Source organism: Zalophus californianus, chromosome 6 (genome assembly GCF_009762305.2).
Source record: "Zalophus californianus isolate mZalCal1 chromosome 6, mZalCal1.pri.v2, whole genome shotgun sequence".
Classification (NCBI taxonomy): Eukaryota; Metazoa; Chordata; class Mammalia; order Carnivora; family Otariidae; genus Zalophus; species Zalophus californianus.
Genome location: NC_045600.1, coordinates 12,851,836 through 12,866,114, shown reverse-complemented (window position 1 = coordinate 12,866,114; position 14,279 = coordinate 12,851,836). Strand labels below are relative to the sequence as shown.

The window sequence follows — 14,279 nt, the reverse complement described above, 5'->3', positions numbered from 1 at the left end:
CAGAAATGAATGGAAGGCAATGGTAACTAAAGAAAGGGTGTTGTAGGAAACAGTTGTACATACTCAGTTCTGAGAGGAATACTATAATCCATAACCAACAGATGTCAAAGGTAAGTATCTGTCAAGATAATACTGACATTATAAGAATCTTATCATTTGGAGAAGCTTGTGCCAATCAGGCAAATGTTATCCCAAGGAAATGAAACTGGTCAAGAAATCCCCAGTGAGCCACGAATCCTAGGAGGAGTGTGGTGGCAACCTAGATGTGCTCCCCAAATGTCCTAAAGAACAGCAAGAATGATTAGAAACCTCCATAACCTGTTCCTTCAGCAAAACTGAGAGATAAGACCAAGCAGCATGCTGTGGGCCGGCTGAGAAAGAACAGGGCGGGACACAAGCGCTGCGGGAGGGTGAGAACATGCAGTGAGACAGCAGCGTATAAAATTAATGTACAAAGACTGTCAGTTCTCAGCTAGAAGATATGGTGGAAGAGAAGACCCCGTGTACAACAGTAACACATGACAGAATATGTAAGAATAACTTAAGAAATTTGGGTAGGAGGAAAATGACAAAATACTCCTCAAGGTCTCAGAAGTAGATTTCAACAAATGAGATTTACCATGTTCTTAAAACAGGAATAACCAGTATTATAAAAGTATCAATTCTCCCTAAATTTTTTTAAAGATTTATTTATTTATTTGAGAGAGAGAGAGCATGAGTGGGAGGGGCAGAGGGAGAGAGATTCTCAAGTAGACTCTGTGCTGAGGGTAGAGCCCAATGCAGGGCTCGATCTCACGACGCAGAGATCATGACCTGAGCCGAAACCAAGAGTCCAATGCTTAACCAACTGAGCCACCCAGGTGCCCTGGTATTATTTTAAATTTTAAAAAATTTAGGAAGGGGCATCTAGTGGTGCACTCGGTTAAGCACTGGACTCTTGGTTTTGGCTCAGGTTGTGATCTCAGGGTCGTGAGACTGAGCCCCACGTTGGACTCTGTGCTGGGCGTGGAGCCTGCTTAAGATTCTCTCTCTCCCTTTCCCTCTGCCCACCTCACCTTGCACACAGTCTCTCTCTCTCTCTCTCTCTCTCAAAAAAATCAAATCAAATCAAAACAATCCCAATGAAAACCACCCTAACAAGCTCCCCCTGCTCCAGAACTAGACAATTTGATTTTAAAGTTCTTGTTAAAAGATAAACAAACATGATGGGCCTCCAAAAGATTCTGAAAAATAAGAGCAATAAAAGATAAAGGGGACTAGCCTTGCCAGGTATTAAAGCACACTGTAGAACTCTGATAAACTAAAATAGCATGATTATGGCAGATGATTCAACAAACCAAACACAACAAAGAATCAAGAAACAGACCCTAATATATATATGAGAATTTAAAATATGGGAAAGGCAGAGCCTCAAGTCAGTGTAAACTTGGACTTTTTACTAAATGGTGCTGGGAAAACTAGGAGCCATTTGAAAAAGATGAGGTTGGATACTATTTTATGTTCCCATGTATCAAAATACTCTATGCAAAAAATAAAACTATACAAGCACTGGAAAAAGACATTGGTGAATTCCTTTATAACCTCAAAGTTGAGAAGATCTTTTATGGCTTATGACTGAAAATCCATAAGCCATAAAAATAGTTTTAAAATAAATTGTACTACACGTAAATTTAAATGTTTTACATGGTAAAAACATCATAAAGTCAAGAGACAAATGGAAAGCAGGGAAATTTTTACAACGCATGTTGCAAATGGTTATTCTAAGAGCTCCTCAAAAATTAAGGAAAAAATGGCCAAAGGGTGCAAATAAATAATTCTCAGGGAAAAAAAATGACCTTTTAAACATAAGCAAAGATGTTCACTCTCACTAAGAAGAATGCACATTAGTTCTACACGGAGCTGCCGCTCCTCATCTATGAGACAGGTAAATACCTGCAAGTGTGACGATACGCCGTGGAGAAACGGCACTCTAATACAATGCCGGCGGGAGCGTAAAATGCTACAACTCCTATGGAAGGATAAATGCAAAATACAGATCTAGTAATCTCCTTCCGGAAATCAAGCACAGTTTTTTCCTATGCAAGTGGAAAATGACATGTGCAAGTTATACCCAAAGCAACAAAGTAAAAGATTAGGAACAGCCCTTTCTAGTAGAGAACTGGTCACGCACATTATGGAACAGAACTGCATATGAAGCGATAAAAAAGAACAAGATGATCTTTATGAACTTGTGCAGCATGAGCTCTAGGATACACTGCTAAGTGGAAAAAAAAAACGGTCAGAACAATAAGCAGAGCAAGCTACCTCTGGTTATGACTGACAGGAGTTGGTATCAGGGACCCTGAAATACAGCCCCATTTGAGTTAGCTTTTTAACTTCTTACTTTCAATACTGACAGGTAAGGGAATGACTCTTGCCTTTCCATTAGAAACTGTATCTCAGGGTAACCAAGGAATGACAAAAAAAGGCCGTACTTGACAAAAGAATGCCAGCCAATAAATACAGAATAAATGATAGATTTAGAAAATCGCCATTTTGCGACTCATAATTAAATAGTTGGTTTAAGGGGCGCCTGGGTGGCTCAAGTCATGATCCCAAGGTCCTGGGATCAAGCCCCGCATCAGGCTCCCTGCTCAGGAGGAAGCCTGCTTCTCCCTCTCCCACTCCCCCTGCTTGTGTTCCCTCTCTCGCTGCTTCTCTCTCTCTGTCAAATAAATAAACAAAATCTTAAAAAAAAAAATGGTTTAAGTAATTATCGAGTGTTAATTGTTAAAAACATAAAATGTCAAAATATCACACAAGTTATTTGCACTTCTAAGGAAAAAACAGCCCTGTTATATAAAGGGAGCAGACTGTCAGCTCTGTAATTCAGTCTCAGCATTACTAACAACCAGATAATAGGTTTCTCCTGACGTGACACAATATGAAACATTCAATATCACCTATGATTTATTCCAGCTAAAACATTTAATATCAATCTATCAAGATGAGATCTAACTTCCCAACTACTGGAATTCAGTAGAGAGAGGGATAAGCTAACAAATACTACAAGATATTTTCTTAGACCAATACAAAAAAGGGAATGCTCCAGATTAAGAAATGTCAAGGACATAACAACCAAGTGAGTGTTCCTGGACTGGATCATGGTTTGGACAAATCAGCTGTAAAGGATACTATATGACAATTAGTGAAAAGTGAACATGGACCTGTGTGGTAGACGGCCACAAATTACTTGTAGTTTCCTCATCAGGAAGTGAAGTCTTTGGAAGGATGTGGAGAAAAGGGAACCCTCGTGTGCTGTTGGTGGGAATGCAAACTGGTGCAGCCACTGTAGAAGACAGTATGGAGGTTCCTCAAAAAATTGAAAATAGAGGGCGCCTGAATGGCTCAGTCATTAAGCGTCTGCCTGCGGCTGAGGTCATGATCCCAGGGTCCTGGGATCAAGCCCCACATCAGGCTCCCTGCTTGGCAGGAAGCCTGCTCTCCCTCTCCCACTCCCCCTGCTTGTGTTCCCTCTCTCGCTTTCAAATAAATAAATAAAATCTTTAAAAAAAAAATGAAAATAGAGGGGTGTGTGGTGGGCTCATTCAGTTCAGCATGAAGCTCTTGATCTTGGGGTTGTGAGTTTGGGCCCCACGTTGAGTGCAGAGCTAACTTAAAAATAAAATCTTTAAAACAAATCAAAAATAGAAGTACCACATGATCCAACAACGCTACTTCTGGGTATTGACCTGAAGAAAACGGAAACACTGACTCAAGAAGATACATGCACCCCCATGTTCACTGCAGCATTATTTACAACAGCCAAGATATAGAAACAACCTAAGTATCCATCAACAATGAATGGATAAAGAAAATGTGGTATGTATGTACACAATGGAGTATTATTCAGTCATAAAAAAGAATGAAATCCTGTCATTTGTGACAACATGGATGGACCCTGAGGGCATTACACTAAGTGAAATAAATGAGACAAAGACGAATATCATATGATCTTACTTATATGTGGAATCTCTAAAAAGAAACAAACAAACAAACCAAGCTAATAAGTATAGAGAACAGTTAGGTGGTTGGCCAGAGACAGAGGTGGGGGGAGGGAGGCAACATGGGTGACGGGAGTCAAAAGGTACAAACTTTCAGTTGTAAGATAAGTAAGTCAGAAAAAAAAATAAGTATGTCATGAAGATGTAATGTACAGCATGGCAACTATAATTAATAACACTGTATTGCATATGTGAAACTAAGAGGTTAAATCTTCAAAGTTCTCATCACAACAACAAAATTCTGCAACTATGTGTGATGAGGGACATTAATTAGATTTACTTAGGTAATCATTTTGCAATATATACAAATATCAAATTCATTACATTATATGGCTAAGACTAATATAATGCTGTATGTCTATTATACCTTAGTTAAAAAAACAAAAAAACAAAGAACAGTGAAGTCTATTTCTCTACCACTGAATCTGGGCTGGTCTTGTGTTGGAGGCGAGGCTGTATGAGTTCCAGAGCCTAGCCTTGGGAGGCCTTGCACCCTCTACCTTGGCCCTCTTGGCAGCCTTTCATGAGCTTTCCTGAGGCTGCCATGCTATGAAGAAGCTGCACTGGAGGACGAGAGGTGGCCCAGACAAGAGCCAACACCAACTTTCAGACATGAGAACAAAACCATCCTGGCACTTCAAGCCCAGCCAACTCTCCAGCTAGCTGAGCACCGCATGAACGAGCCTGGGCCAAACCAGCAGAGATCCGCCCAGCCAACGCACAAAATTATGAGAAAATAAATCATTGTTTTAAGCAACTAAACTGTAGAGTGGTTTATTATGAGCAATAAATAACTGGTACCACTGGGTATTAAATGAAATGAAAGTTTATTAACCAGGAAAGGCAGACATCATTAACTGAAAGAAAAAAACACTGGTTACAAACTGTATGTACAAGACAACCTCATCTGATAAAACGTACATGCAGGCAGACACACGGGCAAAAAGATCTAGAAGGATACATACTAAGTAATAACCAGTTGCTACATAATGAGGTAAACTCTGGGTAGTGAAAATGTTATTTTTGCTTTCCCATATTTTCTATATGCATATATGTGCTTTTGTAGTAATAAATAGTTTTAAAAAAATATGGTTTTTGAAAAGATCTATAATGTTTACTTATTCTTCAGACAAAAAGGTCAGCTGGGTCCCTGAAGAGCTCCACATGAAAATTCTTGCTATTAACCTCTAATAGTACACAAAACTGGATAAAGTCGGTTAATCAATAAACTTCAGGGATAGTTACAGGCTGAATTGTGCCCCCACCCCACCCCCAAATTAATATATTGAAGCCCTAACCTCTAGTACCTCAGAATGTGACTGTATATGAAGACTGGATCTTTAAAGGTAATTAAGTTACTTTTATAAAATGAGGTCATCAGGGTGGGCCCTAATCCAGTCTGACTGGTATCCTTCTTAGAGGATGACTGAACACAAAAAGCCCCACCAGGGGTGTGATGCACAGACGGAGGGCCATGTGAAGAGGCAGCAAGAGGGAGGCCACGTGCCAGCCAGAGAGAGAGGCCTGGAGCATGTACTTCCTTACGGCCCTCAGAGGAAACCAACACTGCCGGCCCCTCGATCGGGGCCTTCCAGCCACCAGAACCGTGAGGAAATAAATGTTGTTTCAGCCCCCAGTGTGTGGTATTTTGTTATGGCAAAATAAGGGCTATGGGTACAGCACAGTATTTGGAAAACTGACCTACTGCGTATTCTAAGCACTGCAAATAGAACCATAAAGACGGTTTATAATAAAGTCTTGCTCTAAGATTCTGAAAAGTTTTGTCTTTAAAGTCGAATAACAACTATAAACACGCACAAAGAGAAATTATGTTAAATATATCCATGCAGAGAGAAAGTAGAGGGCATGCTTTTCAAATGTACTGCCTCACTCATGAGGGAGCCGAGGTGCTATTCTAGTCTACATTCTACTCTTGAGCTGGTGTGAGAAACAAATTTTCCTGTTTTGTTCTGCATTTGTTTATTTATGGGCCACCAACAAAGAGCAAAATTAATGGAGAACCAACAGCGAAAAAGCAACCCTACTAAACACTATTGTTTTTTAATCAAATACAAAATATTCCATTCCTCTACTTTTAAATTAAAAACATGGTTTACAAAAACTACACTATTTACAATAAGCAGTAAAAAGAAACAAAAAAAGATTGAGTACAGTTATGATAAGAGAACTGGAAGAAGAGGGAGGAGGGCAGAGAGGAGCTGCGTTGGAAGGGGTGGTCTAGGAGGATGCGTTCTTGTTACTTCTGGCTTATATCAGTTGTATGATCTTAGGCACATGATTTAACTTTTATGAGCTGGTTCACTGTAAAGGGAGAAGCTTAAACAAGGTAATTATTCCTCACAGTCTTTATGGACTTCCTAAAGCTTCCCTGGAAATTCTTGTAGGGCAGGGATAGAAATAAACTGGTAGGGCTTGGTGCCCTTGAGCTTAGATTCAGGTAGTGGTACTCATTTCTCTTTGTTTATGTTTTCACTTGGGGTAAGAGTTCTGCTGCTGGAAGAGTTGAAACCATTGTATTAAAATGCTTTGTCCCCTGACAACTAGGTAAAAATACTCCAGGAATACATATTTAAGAATGAGTAAATAACATAGCTGAGCAGATACACATAGGAGGCAGAAAGAAGAGCCAAATGATACTGACTTGTAGGACATCAGGCAGACAATGACATTAATGGGGACTGTGACAGGGCAGGGGAGGGTGTGGCCTCTCTATGTAAGAGATTTAGGATTGTTAGTTGATGCTAAGCATTGCAAACTGAGCCTGAAGTGTAACTTCATGACTCAAAAAGTGAATGCAATTTTAGGCATCATTAACACAAGTATAATTTCCAAAATGCACTCAACAAATTACCCAATATATTTAAGAACCTGTTTGTACTACCAGTAATCAAAGAATATAGGCAGCACTGTTTGGCAGGTTTGAAGTGAGTCAGACCTAAGTTCCAACCTTCATTCTCAAGTTTACACAAACCATGTAACTTCAGGAAATACAGCTTCTAGAACCTTCAACATCACTAATGGGGGACTCTACCAGCACTGTTGTAAGGGTTAGTGATCACCATGGATAATACTTAGCATAGTGCTGGCATACCATAGGCACTCAAGAAATAGCTAATGCTTACAGAGCACTATGTGAAATTCTAGCTCATCTAATCCTCAGAACGGTTAGATAACTAGAAGATCGTTAATATGTAAATGCAAATTATCACAAGAATGGGACTAAAATTGTAACAAATGAAATAGTCAATGATGACAGAGTGCAATATTAGCAGTACCACCATTTACTATTAGTAGGAACAGAAAATGGTGCAACTCTTCTGCAAAGCAATTGGACAACACGTAACAGAGGATATTTTCAAAGTTCATATATGATGGTCCAACTCTATTTGGGAAAGGAAAGGATTCAGAAAGTGCCTATGGGTAGAAATGGGAGTGATCTGTTGACTGACTGGCATCTCCTTTATGTGTACGTTTATCACCAGAAAAGCAAAGCATCTCCAAGAATAGAAGACGTTCTTTTTTATTTTTCCCAGTTACTGATTTCCATAAATATCCCTTTGTCCACCCAAACCTGGACATTCCTGAGAACTCCTAAAGCAGAAACTGTGGCCCACTTCCCCATTCAGCTCCTCACATTTAAGTGGAAGTACACTGCCCAGGGAAGCAGACACTCCTAATGACCCAAGTATTTCTTAAGATTAATAAAGGAATGTGGAATAGAAGAATATAAATTCCTTCAGGTTGGGAGGTCCCAAACCCAGAGCAATTCAGGATGTTCCAGGAATTGCCACCACAAAGAGAAGAATGAAGGTCAAAACACTTCATTTCTTCTAAGTCTGCAGTATGCTGTCCTTTGAGTTCATTGCAACTCAAGACCCAAGAGAAAGCGTTCTCGTTAGAAGTCTACCAACGATGGACACTTACCTAAAATGAGATGAAGTTTGGTTTCTGTCTGGAAAGCGTAGTGCAAGGTCACCAAGAACGGTGACTGCCTGATGTGCTCCAGGACTTGCCGCTCCGTCCTTGTGTGCTCTGTGGTTTTGGCCTTTTGCACTATTGTGGCCTTTTTCAAGACTTTCATGGCGTACAGCTTGCCAGCGTCGTGACCGCTGATTTTACGAACCAGAAATACTTTTCCATAAGCTGAAAATGAGAAGAAAAAATAAAAACAATTAAAATACCACACACAACGGTAATTCATTGGAAGTTGCAAGTTACAATGCACAACAAACAAACATTCTTTGTTTGTTGTTCATTGCTGTTTCAAATAGTTCTCTCAGAGGGGCACCTGGGGTGGCTCAGTCAGTTAAGCATCTGCGTTCAGCTCAGGTCATGATCCCAGGGTCCTGGGATGGGGCTCCGTGTCGGGCTCCCTGCTCAGCAGGGAATTTGCTTCTCCCTCTCCCTTGCACCCTCCCCTGCTCGTGCACTCTCTCTCTCTCTCTCAAATAAATAAAGTCTTTAAAAATTAGTTCTTTCATAGATTTCTTCAATTGTATGCCAAATATATTTCTAGGTCTAAACCTTGGTATTTACATATCCAACCACTGCTGACAAAGTTATATTTTACTGGTATTTTCTCAATATTTTTAGCTGTAGGAAACTAGCTGTTATTATGGTCAATTAACCACAGTCCAATTCTGGAACATCTGGGACATTTCAGACATCAGATAAGATCTCCAGGTGTTGCTGCTGATGTAAACAAATGAAAATAATTCTTAATAAGAATCTCACACATTTAAATCAAGCACCTCAAGTATCCCTCTATACTTACTGAAAAATCTAAAGGAACAGAAGCTGACAGTTACAAACAAAAGAGATCTTCAGATTTTAAAAAACATTAAAATGCCCTAAAATGTCAGCAATCTTGACAGAAGCCCCTTTACATCTCCAGGCAGTAAGTCATGGCTCAGTGGGTCAGCCTCACCAAGTTTTCCCTAAGGGCTCAGCTGGGCCCATCCTGTGTGTGGCGCCACTCCCCCAAGTGGGGGCACCGGAAGGAGCACGGTGTACCCTGGGCAGAGCAGGTAGAGCAGGTATCTGTATCTATTTCCCCAGAGAAAGGGGGAGAGGGCTGGAAGGGGTACAAAGAGGGGTGGAAGAAAGGCAGAAACACTACTGTGACAGGGAAGGGGTAGGTCCCCAATTCATCTCTACAGCATGTAAATTCTCTTCCCTCTTAAATACCTCCTGGGATGGGCAACCCAGTCCCACTTTTGAAGTTCAAGACTTTAGTCAGACCATTCTGGAGCCAGTCTGAGTTCTGATCCAGACCAGTGCTTCCCTGCCCTCTGCCCTCACCTTCACAGTACTGAGCACATAATTCTGTTCAGATCCACTCACTAGTGTGAGAGAGCTTTAAGCTTTAAGCTTGTACCCTCTGTGTTATTCAGGTCAGTCCTTCGGGAAGTAAACTAGTACCCAAACAGATGATATACACAGACAAACGGATCAGTGAAAGGCTGCGATACTCCTGAGGAGGAGGAAAGCCAACACTTCCTAAGGAACTTGTCTATGCCAGCTCTGTGCTAAACATATTCCACATATTGGTTCACTTAATCCTCAGAACAGCCAATGAAGGTGGTACTTTCAGTAATTCCATTTCACAGATGAGGAAATGGGTTCAAGGAACGTAAGGAACCAGCCAAAAGACTTGGGTAAGAAGTGGCAGAACTGATTCAAGCTACAGGGAACCACATTTTCTACCGAAAATGAATTTTAAAAAACGATTCTTCACAAATACTAGAAATTGGATGCTCTGGGTTTTAGTAAAATCACTACCATAGATATACTGAACACATTCTGGAATACAGAGAAAGTTCACAAAAGGTTTGTGTCTTATCTCATTACAAATAAAATAAGTATAGACTGAGATTTTAGTGAGGTAAAAGTGAACCAAAAAAAGAAAATGATAACTTTCAGAACCTAACAAATTAACCTGAAGTATAAAAATGAAAAAAGCTAATCTATTCAGAAGCACTGAAAGGAAGCTGGAAAATATTCTAATGAAATGTGCTATATCGTCCACAGAGTCAGCCATGATATAAACTTGGGAGAAAATGAAGTCCCCTACAAGTATGGGGCTTTTGTGTTCCCTACACACGCATGGCACCTGCCCTGAATTCCTGTTCTCTGAGATTCCCATCTCCAGAATGTTCCTTAGAAATTATGTTACCCATATAACCTCTCCAACAAAGAAAATCTTCCATCATCGCTGGAAGATGGCTGTTCGGATTATTTGTAGCTAGTCTTTCAGCGTAAGTGTTGACCAATGCAGGGTGTTAGCACAGGACTCTGAGTACTTGTCAGGCGCTTTAGAGGTACATTAGCTCATTCCATTCTTATAGAATCCCTGTAAGTAGATGAGGAGGACTACCTCCATTTCACAGATGGAGAAACTGAAGCATAGAACATACCTGCCCACTTAGCCCTGTGCCCACACTCTGAGCTATGCTCCATCTGCCTCCCTTCAGTGATTGACTTCACAGGCAAATAAAGAAGGAGTCAGACATTAAGCAGAAGTGATAATAGAGGTTAGGTGTTTTATTGGTGAAATGGACACAGTGCTATTAATTTCTAAGAGGAGAAAGTCTTGCAAAGTGGCCCATTTTATTGATGGAGAGGGGAGATGGAAATATTAGAAAATGTTCCCTACATTGAGTGGAAACAGGCCTTTTTTTATAATATTTATCTGTTGGTCCTCCTACACCCTCTGGACTTACAAAAAAGAATATTACCTTTCTTCTACAATTTTTTTTACCATTTAAAAACACTATCATGCCATCTCACCTACGCAAAATGTCCCTATTCCTTAAACCGATCTTAAAGTAAATGATTTTGAGACTTCTCACCACTAGGAGGTTCCACTGATGTGCTCTGTGAGTTATAAACATTTTTTCTTTGATTTCTTTCCTGTTACTTTAAAAATATGTTGTATTACGCTCTCCACGTAAATATGAGATAGCACAGGATGATAATGGATGTGTCAAGTAATATAAAATCATCCTATTGCTACATTATAAACTATCTGTCAAATAATAAACAGTCATCTTCTTTGCCATGTGATGATATCCAGAAGCCTGCCAATAACATAAGCTAAAGTCTACATATATATCCTGCCAATACAATTACTTTCTCATCTATCAAAAAATGTCAGGGGAAAAAGTGTGATAAAGCTTACAAATCTTGTTTTTACTTTTATAATTGCCATGATTAACTAAAGCTATATTAAGTGCTTTTATCACACAGTAAGTGCCAAAGATGCTTTTGTCAACAAAATTTGAAAAGTGCCTTACAACATTCCAAATAACAAATATTTCAGACAAACAGGATCTTACGAGTAGGCTGCCTAACTAAAACACAGTTGCCTCCAAACGGTCTTGTTTTTGAAGCACGCATAAGGCTGCTTATCACACGGCAACAGGGAAGAAAACACAGTCATCATTGGAGAGACTTTACACAAGCCACCGTCCCGGGGTAAGCTGGTTTGCAGCTTAGTACAGAGGGAGAAAGTCAAGTAGTCCTTCTGCTGAACAGCACCCCCAACTCCAGAACCATCCACATGTTTTCCAGTACTTTAAGAGGGGCCACTAAAACTGGAACTGATGGCAGGATTAGATCCTTCCCATTTGTAACGCTGCCTGCCTTCCAGTGCAGCCAACCAACTCCTGGCTTTTCCTTCGTTACGTGTGTGCTGACATCATTGAAGAATTCCAATTTTGAAAGCATCTTTTGCAAACTGGAAAGGTTACCAACGGTGAAAACTCTTTTGGCCATAAAAAATAAATAGTACTTCCTGCTCAGATAGAGCCCCTAAAATGGATGTTTGGCAACACATCTGGCTTTTCTACTTAAGAGACTGAGCTTCCTGCTTTAGTGTCACTCTAATGTCCACATCAACACGCAATGGCTTCAAAATGCTTTATCAGCAATCCTCACAGAAGTCTTGTGTACTGCTGTGAATCTTACTGATTTCAGCAGCACGAGGGCCTTTTCAAGATACCCTGCCAAGTAATACGAGCAAAAGAGGGCATGGAGTTCACTGGTTTTCCAGAGGACCAGTCTTACAGCGCTTGATGGAGGGTAGAAGTTCTCCTTACTTTGAGACTGAGGGAAAGTCAATTCTAAGAATCCATGACAAGAAGGATTCATTCCTGACTTAGCTTGACAGACACCTGTGATCACATGAATGTAATAAATCCTTCAATTCTAGGCCCTACAGACATCATTTTGGGTTCTGCTGAAGACCTGCGTGGTTGTCTAGCCAAGCAGCCATTTTTGGAGTGGATGCGTAAGTAAACTTCTCCAAAGCTGGAAAAAGAGTTCTACGGCTCAGAAGAAAACTACAGATATCTTATGAAGGTTACTTTTGTTCAAATTGAAATGTGGCTTTAGAATTCTATCCTAGCTGACACAGACAGCACAATGTTGGCAAACCTTGTTGACAATGATCTCAACAGCTTGAGGATAAAGCAAATAATGTAAAAGGAACTAAAACCAAGAACCACGGGAAAATGTCTAGCTCCGTGGAGTAGGTCTTGGTTTGCTTTTCCAATGTAGGAATCTTATTCCACTTGCCACAATTACCATTATTAATCAGGTTTTTAGCACTTGTTGTCATAATAAAGAAAAGTTAAAACTGACTGACAGTTTTAAAACAAGACGACATTCATGCTGCCATATCAAAGCCACTGCACAATTTCAACTACTTTTTCAAGCTAAACAAAGCAGCCTTCTTGCTGAAATGTATTTTGACCATAATTAAACTGATCTTTTCACTTTATTTGTAAAATGTGAATTCATTAAAAAGTTTTAGGAAGTAGCATTTACTCCTTGCATTAAAATGATAATGAGCTCACAATTTGGTAAAAAAATATTTTTATAGTCTAAAACAGCAATCACTTTACAATGCCCTAAGATCAAATTCATGTAAAATTACGTGTTTACATGCATTATTCTGGAGGAAGAGGTTAAGGACCATTGTTCTAGCAGGTCCCTGGTTTATTTAGTTTGCATTACAGTGCTCATCTGGGACATGCTGTTCTCACTGGGATCCAAATGGCTCAATCACTGGGAGATCATTGTTTCCTGTCACTCAAACTTTTCCTAATGCTATCTAAAACTGTGTACATTGTACACACTGCTTATCAGCCACATTACACTTTGGGTTCATACCGAACTTGTAGCCGAAACTACCGTACTTGAACCACAGCCTTTTAAAAAATATATGGTAGAAATTCTTAATGACTTCCGTTTAGACAACTGAGACCTCCCCTTCCCTCTGTCCAACACACTGCCGCACACTGAATGCCTGGGGCGGGCTGGTTCACCCGTGCGCTTCTGTCTCCCCACAGCTCAGCCGTCTGCTTCCTACCACTCACAGATACTCGTGGCCTCACCCATTGACTCCTGTTGTAGATGTTACTGTTATTATGTAATTTAACCATATATTACATAAACCACTAAAATGTAAATGTGAAAGAAAAGAGAAAAATGAGGTTGAGTACTTTGGAAGAACTACATAAAAGCAAGAGAGTTAAAAAAAAAAAGAGTTGCTGAAAAGCTAGGTGTGGGTGGAACACTATAAAAGGCTTGGGGGAAAATTGTGGAAATGTAGAAGGATTTTGTACTCAGAGTACTTCAAATGCGTCTGGTTCTCACTCCACTTTAAAGAATCCGAAACTTAATTTTAGATGTTGCACTACAAGTGTAGTTTATACAAAATAAACTATTGTTTAAGAAATTATTCTCAAAGAAAATGTCCTGTGCCTACAAATAAAGACTGGTAAGTGAATGTTTATCTTTTTTAAGTGAAAATAATATGTTCAGAGTATTTATATATATATATATATATATCCTTTTAAAGTGATTTTCCACTTTAATCAACTTTTTTTGATTAACCACAAGTACCAATCATGTCATATGAGAGAGGATCATGTTCATCACTGCTGGAACCCATCCCTCTCTCCTCCTTCCAGATTAATGGAATCTTGTTGAAGGGTGACCTGGCCATCAACCACATTAACTATGCCTCCCAGCTTACTTCCATCCTCAACCTGGTAAACACAGCTTTTGCGACGTCATCTGAACTGGTGAGAAAAATATAACCCTTCTGGCTCAAATCAGTTGATTTCCAACTGCCCTTACAATTGGGAGAATCCTTATTACTATCTAGCTTCTACCTTCCTCTCTCCGCCTTCTTAGCACCTCATTTAG

General features: G+C 39.9%; 1 protein-coding gene across 2 annotated transcripts in view; it reads right to left on the bottom strand.

Annotated features, from left to right (window-relative positions):
- Positions 1-14,279, bottom strand: part of RPS6KA5 (ribosomal protein S6 kinase A5) — a 178,490-nt gene that overhangs the window by 97,309 nt on the left and 66,902 nt on the right. For both annotated transcript variants that reach the window (XM_027571517.2, XM_027571516.2), the window contains exon 3: positions 7,989-8,207. In XM_027571517.2, the coding sequence (XP_027427318.1) occupies positions 7,989-8,207 (219 nt within the window). The remainder of the gene's footprint in view (positions 1-7,988; positions 8,208-14,279) is intronic.